The following is a 16,714-nucleotide window of genomic DNA, read 5'->3' as shown; positions in this document are numbered from 1 at the left end:
TAGTTTTCCACCCACCCACATCTTTCACCCATCCTACTCCCCATGTCCTACTCTCTCTTCCCCCTACCACGTCTCCCATTCTTATGTGCTGACAAATGTTGTATAGTGGAAATTCTTTGTAGTTTTTTGTTTCAGGGGTACACTAGTCAGTTTTGTACTTTGTGTCAGAGATGCATATATATATATATATATATATATATATATATATATATATATATCTGTGCTGAATAAATATCACAGCTAAGAATGTGACAAAACAACACACACACACACACACACACACACACACACACACACACACACACAAATCCAGTTGAATGATACAACATTGGTGACTGGAAGTTGAAAAAGACCGACTAGCTGGTGTACTGTAATTCTCCGTTTTAAAGGTTAAATTGTGCTTTTGGATTCAAACATTAGACAGATTAAGTGCGTGAGAAATGAAGACAGTATAATTATCCGTCTTTAAGAAATCAGACCAAAAACATTTTTAGGCTTGGCTGTTGAATTGAAACAAATATATTTTGAAACATAAAAAATGAATATTCGATTCAAAATGTCACATACCGTGCTTGTGTTGAAGACCTTGTTCGTGAAAAGTGAAGGAATATCATCGCCACTGAGGGTGCGGTCCTTTTCAGTTCACGAAGTGATTCTGAGCTCGCCACGCTCTATGCAATCGGTTCGTGGCTGGTATTCGTTGCGATGTCACCTTTTTTCCTTTGAAGTTCGAACAGCACACACAGTACTTCTTTCCTCCCGTTTTCCCCAGACCCATTGTGAAGCATTTAGACAAGTACAATCGACGAACTCGCAACTTTCGCTTTTAGAGACTCCCCACGAATTCTCTTTCCGGCGTAATCAAGGGCAAATCACTCTTCTTTTTTTCCTTCTTTTTTTTTTCTTTTTTCTAACGAACAAGGTCTATTGCAGTTGTAGTTACATGGGCCGTATTACACGGAGACACTCTCCGTCATCATGACTCAGTGCATATACGGGGGAATGCTCTCTCTCTGTGAATAGAAACATCCTGTGGAGTACTCTAAAAACTTGAAGAGCGGGGTACATGGGAAGTTTTACATGGCTGTGAAAAGCATATGATTCTGTACTTGTATGTGTTCGTGACAAAGGTATTTATTCAGAATTTCCAATACCTTGTCCCATTTAGGGACAAGTGGAAATGCAAGGCAGTAGCGAGCCCACCGGCACAATAGCGGGCCCCAACACACGTCGCGCACTGCTGCTCAACTCTGAAAGCGGACGGTTGTAAGAAGAGAACATATAACACATTAATCATTCCATAACATATCTTTAATCAAGCAGAAAACACATTATCAGTCACAACTGTATAGTTACATTTGCTTGTTTTTGGATCTTTTCGAGAGGGATTAACGAGTATCGACTCGGGCCGGAGAGTATCGACTCGGGGGAGTACCGGGGGAGTATCCGGACTCGGGGGAGTATCGGGCTGACCCCGTACGAAAGTCCTAGCAAAATTTGTCGCACTCACGAAACATTATTCACGTCACTCAATATCAGAAAAAACAGAATGTATCATAAAGGCATTTAAAAAAATGTCTTTGGAGATCCTGTTAACGTCTTCTTCTAAGAAGAAAATGATGTTGGGAAAAAGTACAGCAGTACCATTCCAACATTCCAGTCCAATGACATCAGAATGGGAGGAGAGAAAAAAACAGGAACATATTCCTGCATAATTATAGCATACACACACAGCAGCAACCGATGTTATGTGGCATAATCATGCATGACGTGAAAATAAAGGTTCAAAGGCTCTCTCTCTCTCTCTCTCTCTCTGTGTCTGTGATGCACAGCTTGAGCGTGTGTTCGTGTGTGTGTGTGTGTGTCCGGACTAAATACTGTCTTAATCTTCTTTTGCGGCTCTCCTTTGAACTTTTCCAAATCAATAGATTGTCTCTTGTAGATAAATGCTTTGAACTTTCGTCATAAACTTTCTACATTACCTTCATTAAAAAAAAAAAAAAAAAAGAGAGAGAGAGAGAGAGAAAAGAAGTAAACAAACAAACAAATGCACACACACACAAAAACAAAAAAACCCACACCAAAAACACACACAAAAAAACAACAACAACAACAAAACAAACAATTAAACAGAAAAAAAGTAATTACTCCCTGCCTGCGCTGTCAAGAAAAATCGCTGCTCCCTGAATAATCTCCCCTCACTTTCCGGAAACATCAGCCATAAACACGTCGGCTGCTTGAATATTTTGCTTCGCCATGGAAACGTTGAAAGTGGTCACTTTGAATTGCTGGTAAATGACTCAAAGCACCGTTCATATATATATTTTTATGAGGCATAATATAATTTTCAGAAAGTGTGTGCATATCAATTTTTTGGTAGGCTTTTACAGATCCCATTTCAACATTGGAAGCCTTTCGATGTTCGCATATTAGGCATCCTTATTGTTGTTTAAAAAACCGTTGTACAATTATATCTTTAACTTTAAACTTGAAAAGTGGTGCTTGAGACCTCAGTATCTTTGTACTCACTTCTGTACTACCACAAGAACAGTAAATACTGCCGACATAACTTAAGCAAACAACAGTGATCAATTCTTTAATTGGTTGTTCCTGATGTCCAGAATGATATCAGCAGAGTTTTTTAACAACAACAACAAAAAAAAAAAAAAAAAAAAGGAAGGAAGAAAAAAGTTTATGATCTCAGACCTTTTTCGGTAGGACATCGGGGAAGTGAATTCATATCTAGGGTTCAGATTAGGAAGGCAGGGCTTAATCCTTTCCCTTTTTTTTCTTTTTTTTAAACCTCCCCAAACTGAAGTCAGGTACCCATTCACACTTGGCCGGAATGAAGAAAAACAGCGTAAAGTGCATGCCTTCCCCAAGGACACAACACCATGCCAAAATAGGGCCATGAATCCAGATCACTGGTGAACACAGGATTGGAAGTCCAGTGCTTAACCAGTTTTGTTATGGTGCCCCATATCAACACAGAGGCAGTGATTATAAAAAGAACATACATTTATTCAATATATATGATATCTAAGTCAGTTATACAAAAGTCCCATTTTTCTTGTTGGCTCATATGACCAGCTGATAAGATTATCAGTGATCAAATGGTTTTAAAATCCAGATCCAGTCAGACATGATTTGTATGTTTGTTTTTTGTACACATTTTATATGATGTATTTGATAATGATCATTATGAGATACCATACACAAATGATAAAATCAATATCAGATTCTGTTATACCAGCCTGTTGTACAAGATTAATTATTCATTATATTTTACATTGAGTCTTGTGAGCTTATAACTTAATAACACTAACAGTAGCCATGCAGTAACTTTTTACAGTTATGTCAGTGCTTCTACTAAGTACTAGCTGCTACTGCTATAGTGATAGAGAACTAGATGCCTATATACAGTCTGTAGCAAGCCAACTCTATTTTCACTGCATAGGAGTAAGAGTTGACTGATATGTATGGGACTCCTGTAAAGACTGCCCTGACGTACTGATAGTTGATAATGATACTTGATAGGTACCAGTGCCCCTCTTTGATCAGAGACCAAATCCTACGCACATCTGGAATCTGGAAATGGGATCTGTAAATTTATAGCTATGTTCTTTTATTGTAGCTGAGTGACTTATGAGTTTGCATCCATATGATATGATATACAATAATGAACAGTATTCTATAATTAATTGTGTGTGTGTGTGTGTGTGTGTGTGTGTACTTGATTTCCCTGCTGGTACAAAATACAGTAAGCAATATGGGGCAAGTTACACAAATGTCAACATCACTCCAGCACAAGCATAATATTTGACACTTTGAACCTGCTATAGTAGTGATATGGGGAAAAAAAGTAACCTGTATAGAAATTGCTTTGGATTTGTTTGACAGCACAAGTTCAGCTGAAGCCCTGTTCATCAGCCTGTAGACACACACACACACACACACACACACACACTCGCACACTCACACACACACACACTACTAATGATGATTATAATAATAATAATGATAAATTGAAATGTATTCATTGTGGAATTCTGGTAGTTTGGTGATTCAAACACCACAATTTTACTTGTACCCCAGCGTAATAAGGGCTGTGGTTTTAATAGCCTGTTCTTCTCGCAACCTATCACAAAATATTGTACACAAGATCTGTAATGAAATTAAATCAGCAAGATATGTAGCCTGGAGATTTTGTTTTTCCAAGATAAACTTCAAAATTTTGTGAATGAAAATCTCTAAATGCCACCTTTGAAGGGTTGAGATTATCCATGTTTTTTAGAAATATTTTTTTCCAAAAGAAAAAGAAAAGTCAAAGCAGAAATATAATTGTTGCTTCCCATTCCAGTACACAGGATAATCACTTATCTTTCATTTTGATCAGCCCTCTCTCAGATGATAGTAAGTTTTGAGGCAGCAAGGTATTTAGCAGGTTATGAAAGTCTGAACACATTCTGATAGATAAATGGTCATGATTTGCACTTTTTATTTTTTGTCAGTAAAAAAATAATGTTTATTGATTATTTGTCTGGTTAATGATGTATCTGTTTGCAGGAGAAATTGCCTGTCATGCATCATGTTGTTGCTAGATTAGACCTGATTTTTAGCTTAAGTAGAACAGATTTATTAGGTCAAACATCATACATGTGCAATGAGCTGGTGCTAATCGAAATGTGATTTGATCTGAATTAATTTTCATCTATACTGGATAGAGTTGGAAAAGATAAAATTATTTTCTGCCAAAATATTAAAAAAAAGAAGAAAAAAAAAGTTGTCATGTTTATACTGTTTGATGACAAGTTCTGGATTTAAAGCGCCACTGCTTTTATATAAATTATGATATATATATAGGATACAGACATGCATTTTGATACAGATTGTTTTCAGTTAATCATCCACTATCTGAATGTCTTGATGGCAAGTGTGATACGTGCACAGACAAGTGTGATATGCAGTAACAGCTTTTTTTCCCCCCTGATCTTGGTGTGATGTGGTTTTGGGTGTTTGTTTTGTTGTGGAGAGGCTGTTTGCTGTGTGTGTGTGTGGCAGGGCACTGCTGAGTGTCCGTGCGTTCATGTATGTGTGTGTGCGTGCCTGAGTGCGTGTTGCAGGGATGCGTTTTCTGGAGTGCGTCATGGATGGGTGGGTGGTTTCCAATGTTTAGTTGCCTGAGTGTTTTCTGGCACATGCTTCTGTGTGTGGGGAGTAAGGGAGGTGCGGGTGGAGATGAGTGTTGATGGGGAGGCGGGGAGTGAGGAATGAAGTGTAAAGCGCTTAGAGCAGTATTTCTGGAGAAACGTGATAAATGTCTATTATTATTATTATTATTATTATTATTATAATATGTGTGCAGGGGCATCCCCATTCCAGGGATAAGCAAGATGCGCTCAAAGCGTATACAGGCCATTGGGGAGGAGCTATCCAAAGGATACTATGACATTGTAGTTTTGGAAGAGGTAAAGTTTGTCACCAGTGATCAGAGGAATGCTGCCATACTCTTGTGAGCAAAGCAGCAACAGTGACAGCAACAATGATAACCACCACCTCAGCAAATCTAACCCTGTTGTTTTGTTGCTTGACTTTTGTCCTTTTTCTTTGGGCATGTATCATAGATTATGTGACACCAGTTTGTTGTTTCTGCCCTCACAAATAGTTTTTATATATCTGGTTCTTTTCCCTTTTCCTCGGAACAATTTGCATCGGAATAATGTAGCGAAGTCAGTAAGCATGCAGGGGTTGTTTTTTTGTTTTTGTTTTTGTTTTTTCTCCCCATTTTAGCCAACTATTGCACCCAATTTTTTTTTGAATGAAGAGAAGATTATTCTGTAATCAGATGCATACATTTATCTTTTCAGTTTGTCTAGTTGCTGTGGTAACTTGAGAAGAACCGTCCTGTAACTAGTGTAAGAAAGAAATATTGACAGTGAGCTAGAGGTTGTTACTTATGGCTCAATATTTTAATAAAAATAATTGACATAATGAAACAGATCAACCACAGATGCATTGAAAGTGTTGTGTACTGTTGTTGTTTTTCTCTCCATTTTTATTGGTGTTTTTTTTGTTGTTGTATTTTTTAAAAATAATAAACTTATATGTTTGATAAGAAACATGCATAGATGTCAGTGATATAAATGAGCATTATGTCACAACCTGACATGTCAATTCTCACACATTTTGTTATAGCCTGACATGTCAAAACTCAACATTAACTTAGTAGGCCCTGTCAAAAGTACAGAACTTCAAACTAACTAAACACGAACACGCCTTTGTCTGAGTACTAAAAATTATTGTACTTGTTTGATACTCAACCCTCATTGCCTTGTGTATGTTTGCAGTCAAGACTAGTCGCAAAATACTTGTGATTTCAGATTTGGTCAAAGGGGGATTACAAACGGTTGTGTGGTCACATCTGCCAAGCATTGCCATACTCCCACTATTTCTACAGGTACGAAAATCTGGTGTTTGTGTCATATGATTATTGTTGGAGAACATGAAAAAAAAAGAAGAAAAAAGTATATGACCCTAATTATGCAAACTTCTAAACATACATTTTATATCCTACACACTCACAAAGACACATTCAGACACAGACACACACAAACACAGACACACACATCCACACAGCTGTTGCACACACAAACATGTCACAGATGGCCTTAAAACCCACCTCTTCCCAAAATAGCCTCCCTTGCCTGCCCTTCCTTGTCTTTAGTTTCTACAGTTTTAGAGTTATGCATGCGTGTGAATGACTGGTGTGAAAGCGCATTGATTTGTCTCTGCACAAGATTCAGCGCTATATAAATACCATTATTATTATTATTACAGATGTGTTAACAGGTAAGACAGAGTACTTTCTCTCTCTCAAACCTATTCTCAACTCTGCTTTCCATGACACATACACTGACTGATACAGGTATGAATATGCTCTTTAGAAACAATGCCAATGATGCCATTTTTCCTGATTTTGTTGTGTAAATTTTGTAAACCTTAAGAATGCCTTACTTTCAGAATAGGCAGATAAATGTAACACATCAAGACTCAATGCACACAAAGCATGACTTGGAAAGCATGACTTTGAATAGTGTGTGTGTGTGTGTGTGTGTGTGTGTGTGTGTGTGTGTGTTTGTGTGTCTTGACCTGATTTTTTGTTGTTGTTTTTGTTCAAAAGTGCTGTATAACTCCAGATGATTTTTCCTTTGAATTTATTTTGTTTTGTTTCTTTGTTCTTTTGTTCAGTGGACCTATAGGAAGTGGAATCTGTGTGTTTTCCAAGCTGCCCATATTGGAGACATTCTTCCATCGGTTTCACCTGAATGGCCAGGCGTACAAAGTGCAGCACGGAGACTGGTTTGGGGGCAAGGGTGTGGGACTGTGCAAGCTGGAGTTTCAGGGCTTTAAAGTCAACCTGTACGTCACCCATGTGAGTGAAATGGACAGAATGTTTTTGTTTTTGTTTTTTATTGTGTGTCTTTTTGTTTAGTTTCACGATTTTGTCACTCACACACACATGAGCACATGCACACACACACACACACACACACACACACACACACGTACATACATATGTTCATACACACACACACACACACACACACACACACACACAGACACACACATGTACATACATACACATACACACATATACACATATACATACACTCACACAAACGTACATTCACCACATACACGCACACACACACACATACATGCATACCCACACACATATACATACACTCACACACACAGAGTCACCACAGACACACATATTAACACCTACACACTCACCTTCCTCCGCCCTTCCCCCCACCCACCCACCCACCCACACACACACACACACAAAACCACACACTCACACTTTAACACGCACACAATAACACACACAAAAACCCACACAAACACACGTAAAAGCCTGCACTAACAGACAAGCCCCCCCCCCCCCCCCCCCCCGCACCTCCCGGCCCCCCCCACTCACACACATACACACACACACTCAACAAAACCTGTACTTGTCTCGCACAGATCCACGCAGAGTACAACCGTGCTGATGACGAGTACCTGGCCCACCGCATCTCGCAGGCCTTTGAGATGAGCCAGTTCATTCGTCTGACCTCCACCCAGTGTGACGTGGTTGTGGCGGCTGGCGACTTCAACCTGGAGTCCTCCGATGTGGGTTACAAGCTGCTGCTGAGCAACACGCCTCTCTACGATGCTTGGGAAAATAAGGTGGGTGTGTGTACGGGTAATGGTTGTGAATTATGATTTTTATTTACATTTTATTTTATTTCTTATTTTTCTTCCAGTAGGTAAGATAAGAATAACTGTATCATCTCAAATTAGAGGAATTATCTCAGCATAGAGAAGTAAACACCATGGAAACCATAATTGTAAAAAAACAACAACAAAAAACAACTAAACAAAAAACAACAACAGCTATTAGAAATATATAATGCAGACACAAATGTGAAAAATATCACACACATGGTGTAGCCGATATGGATCAATCCAGACCCTTTGATGCCTCCTTGAAATCGAATTGGAAATCGAAAGTTTTTTGGATTTAGGGATTTTTTTTAAATGGGTGGAGATACGAAGAGGAGAAACAGGTCAACTTACTAACCAGTAATTTAATTACACATACTTAACCGTGACCCACTAGTGCAGACTCCGGCAGGGGTCTGACATTCCTGTCCTGTGCAAACTACTATCCGCCTATGCGGAGAAAACGAAAGATAACCTCCCGGAAGTAGGTAACCTCCCCTTTGCCCCCCTGACTAGCGCTCTCTTTTTCCGGCAGCCATCATGACTCCTGCTCCTGTGCTCTTCATACGGCTAAGAATCCAGTAATTCATGCTCAGTAGTACTCTCCCAAATCACAGCCTGTTCAGAGCATGCTCTTTAGCTTACCCAGCCAAAGTTTATGACAAGCAGCAAGGAGGCAGCACTGACAGCTCTCACTGTATACTTGTTCAGCGGTACAGTAGCTTTGTTTCTTTCACGCATCATCTTTCTGGATGGATTGGAAATAACGACAAGAGAAGTAGTAAGAGGTAGACTAAAAGAATCTTGGTAAAAGTCGACTTACATGAGATAAAGGAGGTGACGTATCGAGCCACATGCTCTTCATCAGGTAAATGAAATGAATGACAGGCAGAAAGATACAGACTGAAGTGCAGTTCTGGAAAGGAAAGGGATGAGAAGAATTGATTGATTGATTGATTGATATGGATACTTATACAGCACCTATCCTGAGTCGGAGACCAAGCTCTAAGCGCTTTACAAACACAGAGTCATTTACACAACAGGCTGCCAACCTGGGTAAAGCTGACTGACGGCTGCAATTGGGTGCTCATCATTCGTTTCCTGTGTCATTCAATTAGATTTCAGGCACGCACACCTACACACTCAGACAAACATGTAACATTTAACAGAGAAGAGAAGTAGCTCACTGAAAAGAGTGCAGAATGAGCTTTCCAGTGACTTCAAACACAGTGTTCTTTCTCACACAGCGTTTGTCGTGGCAACGGTTGAAACATGAGTGAAGAAAGAGGACTGAGGAGAGAAGGCGAAGCAGAAACACGATCATAAAAAATTGTCCTTAGAATTGATTTTTCATTCTTCTTGCTCTCTCTTCTCTACTCCATTGCTCCCTTCTTATGATGGGTCTGATGGCTGCTGTGTGTTGAAGCACTTTTCGTGAAGAGAACCTGGTACCTTTGTTCAGAAAGTTTCCTCTCCATTGCTCCCTTCTTCTGATAGGTGTGATGGATGCTGTGTGTTGTCTTCTGATAGGTGTGAGGGATGCTGTGTGTTGTCTTCTGATAGGTGTGAGGGATGCTGTGTGTTGTCTTCTGATAGGTGTGAGGGATGCTGTGTGTTGTCTTCTGATAGGTGTGATGGATGCTGTGTGTTGTCTTCTGATAGGTGTGATGGATGCTGTGTGTTGTCTTCTGATAGGTCTGATGGATGCTGTGTTGTCTTCTGATAGGTCTGAGGGATGCTGTGTGTTGTCTTCTGATAGGTCTGATGGATGCTGTGTGTTGTCTTCTGATAGGTTTGAGGGATGCTGTGTTGTCTTCTGATAGGTCTGAGGGATGCTGTGTGTTGTCTTCTGATAGGTGTGATGGATGCTGTGTGTTGTCTTCTGATAGGTGTGATGGATGCTGTGTGTTGTCTTCTGATAGGTCTGATGGATGCTGTGTGTTGTCTTCTGATAGGTCTGAGGGATGCTGTGTGTTGTCTTCTGATAGGTGTGAGGGATGCTGTGTGTTGTCTTCTGATAGGTCTGAGGGATGCTGTGTGTTGTCTTCTGATAGGTGTGAGGGATGCTGTGTGTTGTCTTCTGATAGGTCTGATGGATGCTGTGTGTTGTCTTCTGATAGGTCTGATGGATGCTGTGTGTTGTCTTCTGATAGGTGTGATGGATGCTGTGTGTTGTCTTCTGATAGGTCTGATGGATGCTGTGTGTTGAAGCATTGTTGTTGAAGAGAACTTGATATTCTGTTGTTCAGAAAGTTTCCTCTCCATCACTTCCTTCTTGTCTTGGATCTGAGGGATGCTGTGTGTTGAATCATTGTTGTTGAAGGGAACTTGATATACTGTTGTTCAGAAAAACATACCAGAGACCAACAAGGTGGGTGCCACGTGCGAGTGCCCGTGGAACATGTTCAGAGACGAGTCTGTAGCCAGCGTGTGTCCGGATGGAAAGCGAATCGACTACATCATGTTCTGCGCCCGTGAAGGTGAATTGCATTGTTTTGTGTTTTGTATTGTGTTGTATTGTATTGTGTTGTGTTGTGTTGTATTGCATTGTTTTGTGTTTATATTGCATTGCATTTTGTTTGATTTATGTTGTATTATATTGCATTGTATTTGTATTATCTTGTATTGCATTGCATTGTATTTGTATTATGTTGTATTATATTGCATTGTATTATATTGTGTTTGTATTGTATTGTACTGTGCTTTTATCATTATTGTATTGCATTTGCATTGAGCCCAACACTCAGTTTATATCACAGATTGACGTAAGTTTACAGTTGGGCCAACAGCAAAGTGAGAGCTGTATTATCAGTGGTTTCTCCATTGCAGTGGAAAATCATTTACAGATTAGTCTTTTGTGAAGGACTATAACTTTCAAACCAGGAGGCAAAACTGGCTCTTAGTGCTGCAGCCTTCAGGGCTAGTTGGCTTTTGGGAACCATCCCAACACTGACTGTCCTAAAACCCTCTTGGCCAAGAGAGTGGGGATGTAGCATGGGCAAGACACTCCACTATAATGAAATTGTAGCCCAGGTAGTCGGGACAGCAGTTACCTCCTCTGCTGTTCTGATGGTTATAGTTGAACAAACTGACTATCATATTTATGTGTAATTGCGTTTGCATCATATGGTATCGCATCATATCACATTATTTGTTTGACTTTTTTCAGTTTTTGTCACAACAGATTTCTGTGTGTTAAATTGGGACTGCTGTCCTCAGGGAGATTGTGTCACATCAGTGCACACCACTCTTTTTGTTTTTTTTCTGTTTGCACATGTTTTACTTTTTCTATCAATGGATTTTTCTGCATAATTTTGCCAGGAACAACCATTTTGTTGTCCTGGGTTCTTTTGAATGTTCCAAGTGCATGCTACACATCAGGTTTTGATTTTACCATTTCATCCAAATGATTGTAGGTGTTTATTGTCAGGAGCTGGACAAGAGAGGTTGTGCTTTCATTTTGGTTTATTTGTAGGCTTGTCTGTCAGCAAGACCAAGGAGGAAGTTGGGGCCGAATTATGGTAAAATTTTGTGGAACTGGAAGTCTGGGCTGTGGGCTAGGTACCAGTGAGTTTTGTTGATGAACTGTTTTGGTATTTGCATCCGGGGAATTTTTTTTTTACAGGGGCTTTCACCATTTGGAGATGGGGTAACACAGTTTGTGGGACACATCTAGAAAAAAAAAAACCTTAATGGATTGGATCTCCATCTAACGATGTGAAATAAACAGAGCAAGGACAAGGAATAAATGAGAAAAAATTTTGAGGTATGGCCGCCCAGACCCACCTAAAGCCAACTTGTACAGTATGCGAGTGATTATGGGTGGTGCAGCCTACAAACATTGAAGAAAAGGAGTTTTAAAATCAGTTGTGGATATTGATGCAAGCATAGACTAGTTAGGTGTGCAGAAAGGTTAACTCACTCAGGACGGCCAGTCCTCTTCTCCTCTACACAGACCCCTCAGATGTTTAGTGGGTGTCTGAATGACCCAACCTTTAGCTTCCGTCGTCAGAATTGTGGTATTCTTTGTCAACATTCACCTCTTCAGTATAAGAGCCTTCTGCTTGCAATATTTTGATGATGGTAATTGGGGTGAAACACTGTTAATGTCGTCTCTTTCACCGTTCGTATGGAGAGAGTTAAGGTGCTTATCTGCCAACACAGTGTCCTTGTGGGGTCTGGGTTCAAATCCTGGTCCTGCCCTTTCTCCCAAGTTTGACTGGAAAATCAAACTGAGCCTCTAGTCATTCAGATGAGATGATAATCCAAAGTCCTTTGTGCAGCACGCACTTGGTGCACTGAAAAATAACCCATGGCAACATAAGTGTTGCCCTTTGGCAAAATTCTGTAGAAGACGTCCACTGGGATTGGTACACAAATATACATACGCATACACTCGAATCTAGGTGCATGTTATGTTGAAGGATAGGCATCTGCCCAGTAGCGTAGTGTTTATAGATTTGTCTGAAGGCGGTGATGTTTCCTTGCGAATCAGAGACTGAAAACTGAAACTGGGTGCACTGTTTCAGGTGTGGAGGTGGGTGTGGAGAGGTGTTACGTGACCTTGGGTACGGTGCCAGGTCAGGATTTCCCTTTTTCTGACCATGAAGCAGTGGCCGGGGAGTTCAGCATTGCCAAAAGCAACACAGGTGTGTGTGTGTGTGTGTGTGTGTGTGTGTGTGTGTGTGTTGTGTGTAGTGTGTATGTGTGTGTGTGTGTGTTTGTGTAGTGGGTGTTTGTGTGTTGTTGTGGGTGTGTGTGTATAGTGTGTGTGTGTTTGTGTGTGTGTGTGTGTGTGTGTGTGTGTGTGTGTGTATTTGTGAAGTGTAGCGTGTGTGTGTGTGTGTGTGTGTGTGTTTGTAGTGTGTGTGTGTGTATGTGTGTGTGTGTGTGTTTGAGCATGCTCGTGTGTGTGTGTGTGTGTGTGTGTGTGAGTAGTGTACTTAATTAGTGTACTTGTGTGGTGTGTGTGTGTACATATGTAAATGTGCATTAATGATTTACATGTAAAAGCTACAGAGTAAATCACTTTGTCTGAGGCACACATGGCCTTGGTACCTGGGCAGCTGGAGGAATGTACGGTGTATCTGATCAGTTTCTTCCCTCCCACCCCTTATAAAGATTTTTTTTGGTTTTTGTTTTGGACAGTTCATACACTGCAAGCATTTCCGTTTTCCTTGTTTGATAATAATGATAATAATGTACATGTATATAGCACCCTTTCTCTCTAAGAGCTCAGGGCGCTTTACATGGAAGAAAAATATTACAAGTTACATGAAACATTCATGAACGCTCTTTCTCACACCCCCCCACCCCTGACTCCCCCTCCCCCCCCCACACACACTCTCCTGTTCCCACTCTACATACATCCAGAGTGAGCTGACATGGGTGGTGTTGGAGAACAAGGAAGCCGAGAGTGCTTATAGATAGCTTTTAAAAAGATGAGTTTTTTTATGATGAGCGAAAAGCAGAAATAGAATCAGATGCACAGATATGATGAGGAAGGTTGTTCCAGATGTGAGGAGCAGCAAAGAAGAAAGAACGTTCACCATAGGTTCTTGTATTGACAGGAGGAAGTTTCAAAAGGTAACAGTCAGAGGAAGAGTGGAGATTTCTTGCGAGAGGTTTCTTTGAGAGGAAGACAGGGACAGCTGGAAGATCATAGTGTGTATCTGTTCAGTTTCTTCTCCCCACCTCGATCCCCTCATCATCATCATCATCAAACCCCTTTTGAACTATTTTGATATGAATTTTTCATTTATTTAGAGAAATCATACATTGCAAGTGTCTTTGTTTTGTTTTGTTTAGTGATTTAAAAAAAAAAAGTTTTTGAATGCCACCTTTCACTGTTCCTGATTTCCCTAAATGGGACAATAAAGTGATTCTCATTCTGATTCCTTCCCCACCTGCCTGCAATGAGTGAGAGAAAGGCACATAGGGGAGGGGCTAGGGGAGAGGTTAGGGCGGGGGGTGGAGCTGCAAAAAGTGAGGGGCATACTAGCTGCTGTAAACCTGACCATTCTTAATTTCTCTAATGGATAAATAAAGGTGATTCTGATTTCCTTTATCCCTCCCCACCCTCTCCCACACACCCCAACCCTCCCAACCACCCAAAAAAGATGAGAAGAAGAAGGTGCAGCAGGTAGGACAGCCGCAAGAGGAGTAAGGGGGCATAGCTACTGTAAACCTGACCATTCTTAATTTCTCCAGTGGATGATAAAGTTGATTCTGATTCCTCTATCCTTCCCCCACACCCTCCCCAAACAGTTCAGAAGAAGGACATGCAACAGCAGATAGGACACCCACAGAAGGAATAGGGGCTTAGCTGCTGTGAACTTGACCATTCTTGGTTTCTTCAGTTGATTCTGATTCGTTTGTCCCTCACCCCCCCACCCCCCCAACCCCCCATACCCCCTCTTCCCCAAACAGGTGAGAAGGACCCACAGCGGCAGGAGGAGGAGCGGAGGGCGTACCTGCTGGCGGCGCGGGACATTGTGGCAGCGGGCACAACCCGCGTGCAGGGCTCAACGATTCGCTTCCAGCTGCAGGCGGTGGGGCTGGCCGTGCTGCTGTGGTGGCTGAGTGGGGCTGGCACCATCGACAGCCTGTCCCGCGCCAACCCCCAGCCCGTGCCCCTGCTGCTGGGGGCGGTGAGGGTGGCGCTGGCTGTGGCTGTGGCGGCCCTGGTGTGGCTGGGACTGGTGGTGAAGCGGGGGGAGGCCCAGGGCCTGTTGGCCACCAGGCTGGACCTTGACCGCCTCCTCCTCCTCACCACCACCACCACCACCACTGTCACTGCCCACGGCGACGTTGACGATGATGACGGCAGCAAACCCAAGTCGGAATAGTCTGGGGAGAGGTGATGAGGTAGGGATGGGGGGAGGGTTTTTTGTTTGGGGGAAATCAAGTCAACATTTTATTTCATGATGGTAAATTGAATAAGCAACATTTTTTTTTTTACATCAATGTGAGAGAGAGAGAAAAAAAAAAATATGAGATGAGAGAGAGAGAAAAAAAATATGAGATGAGAGAGAGAGAAAAAAAAAAATATATGAGAGGAGAGAGAGAGGGGAAAGGAGAATTAAGTGAAGGGAAGGGAGGTGGGTGGTGGGGATCATTCCCTGACAGGCCAAGTCAGGAACAAGAAAAAGTTTGGGGTGGGGTTAGGGGTTGTGGGAGGGGGGAGGGTGCTGTTGGACAAACCAAGAGAAAACAGGTACATCAGCTGATTTCAGCCAAATCCAACTGTGAACAAATAACCCATGGCAAAATTAATGTTGTCCTTTGGCAAAATTCTGTAGAAAAAAAAATAATGCTCTCTGATAGGTACACAAATGTATTCAAGCACTCAAGGCCTGACTAGCACTTTGGGTTAGGCTGCTGTCAGGCATTTGCCCAGCAGATGTGGTGTAGCCTGTATGGATTTGTCCAAATGCAGTGAAACAAATTGAAACTATCAAGATCATCAAGAGGAGGGCAGCTGAGGGTAGTGTAGGGGTGGTTGGACTGGACTGGGAAGGAGAGAGGGAACACGTTTCGCTTGACGAGAAAATGGTGTGCGCAGAGTGGCAATCAGATGACTGAAAAGACGGAAAACGTACCATATTTATTTGCTTGACTTTTCTTGTCGTCCAAGTGACTTCAGAAGTATGTCCTTTTCATTTTTTTTCTCTCCAATATTGATGTTTATTGTTGACTGTGGGTACTGGGCTAAGGAGGTAGAGTGCATTATAAAGACTTGTTTTTATGATTATGATGATGATTATTTTTTATTAGTAGCATTAATGTGTTATTAGGTTTAGTAGTATTAATGTGATAGCAGTCAGTCTTTTATCTGTGTGAGTATGAACTTGATTCCTCCTTGCATTGATCTCAGATGATTATTAGAGTCTAAAAACTGGTCATGATTATTATTACTCTTTGGAAGCTTCAGCTACAAAGCATGCAAAAAACTGTGATGCAGCTTATGCAACACTCATGAGATTGTGAGCTTCGGACTGTTGGACCAGGTTTTTTTTTTTTCTTTTTTTTTTCTTTTTTTTTTTTTAGTGGAGTATTTGTCAATGTGCTTGTGATAGCACAGGGATGTGGATGATGTGATGTGATAATGGAACGATGTGTCGTTTGTTGTGGTTTGCTGAATTTAAAACCTGAATGAAACTGACATTGTTTGCAATACTGTTTTGAGATACCTTGCCCCAAAATCTGTCAAACTGTGAAGATTTTTTTTTCAGATGTTTATTTCTTCATTTTACTGAAGTCATTTATGAATGAAATGTTGATTTGTTTGCATTTGTGTTGTAATGTACCTGTGACCTAAGAAATTTCTTTAAAACAATATTGCACCTCTGGGATGGGCACAAAAAAATAAAAAATGAAACCTAATTATATGCAAACTGCATTTACTGTTATATTTATATTTTTTGTATTATCTAAACTTGGC

At 41.0% G+C, this 16,714-nt stretch overlaps 1 protein-coding gene across 1 annotated transcript; it reads left to right on the top strand.

Moving 5' to 3' along the window:
- The first annotated feature begins 2,201 nt into the window (after positions 1-2,201).
- LOC143298094 (putative neutral sphingomyelinase) lies at positions 2,202-15,139 on the top strand. The gene is made up of 8 exons (XM_076610780.1): positions 2,202-2,291; positions 5,366-5,468; positions 6,381-6,457; positions 7,249-7,432; positions 8,032-8,235; positions 10,619-10,751; positions 12,801-12,920; positions 14,701-15,139. The coding sequence occupies exons 1-8, from the start codon at positions 2,257-2,259 to the stop codon at positions 15,117-15,119; spliced, it is 1,275 nt and encodes a 424-aa protein (XP_076466895.1). The 5' UTR covers positions 2,202-2,256; the 3' UTR covers positions 15,120-15,139.
- The last annotated feature ends 1,575 nt before the right edge of the window (positions 15,140-16,714 follow it).

This window comes from Babylonia areolata, chromosome 23, assembly GCF_041734735.1.
Source record: "Babylonia areolata isolate BAREFJ2019XMU chromosome 23, ASM4173473v1, whole genome shotgun sequence".
Taxonomy (NCBI): Eukaryota; Metazoa; Mollusca; class Gastropoda; order Neogastropoda; family Buccinidae; genus Babylonia; species Babylonia areolata.
Note: the sequence above shows the minus strand (reverse complement) of the source record. Positions and strands in the feature narration are given on the sequence as shown.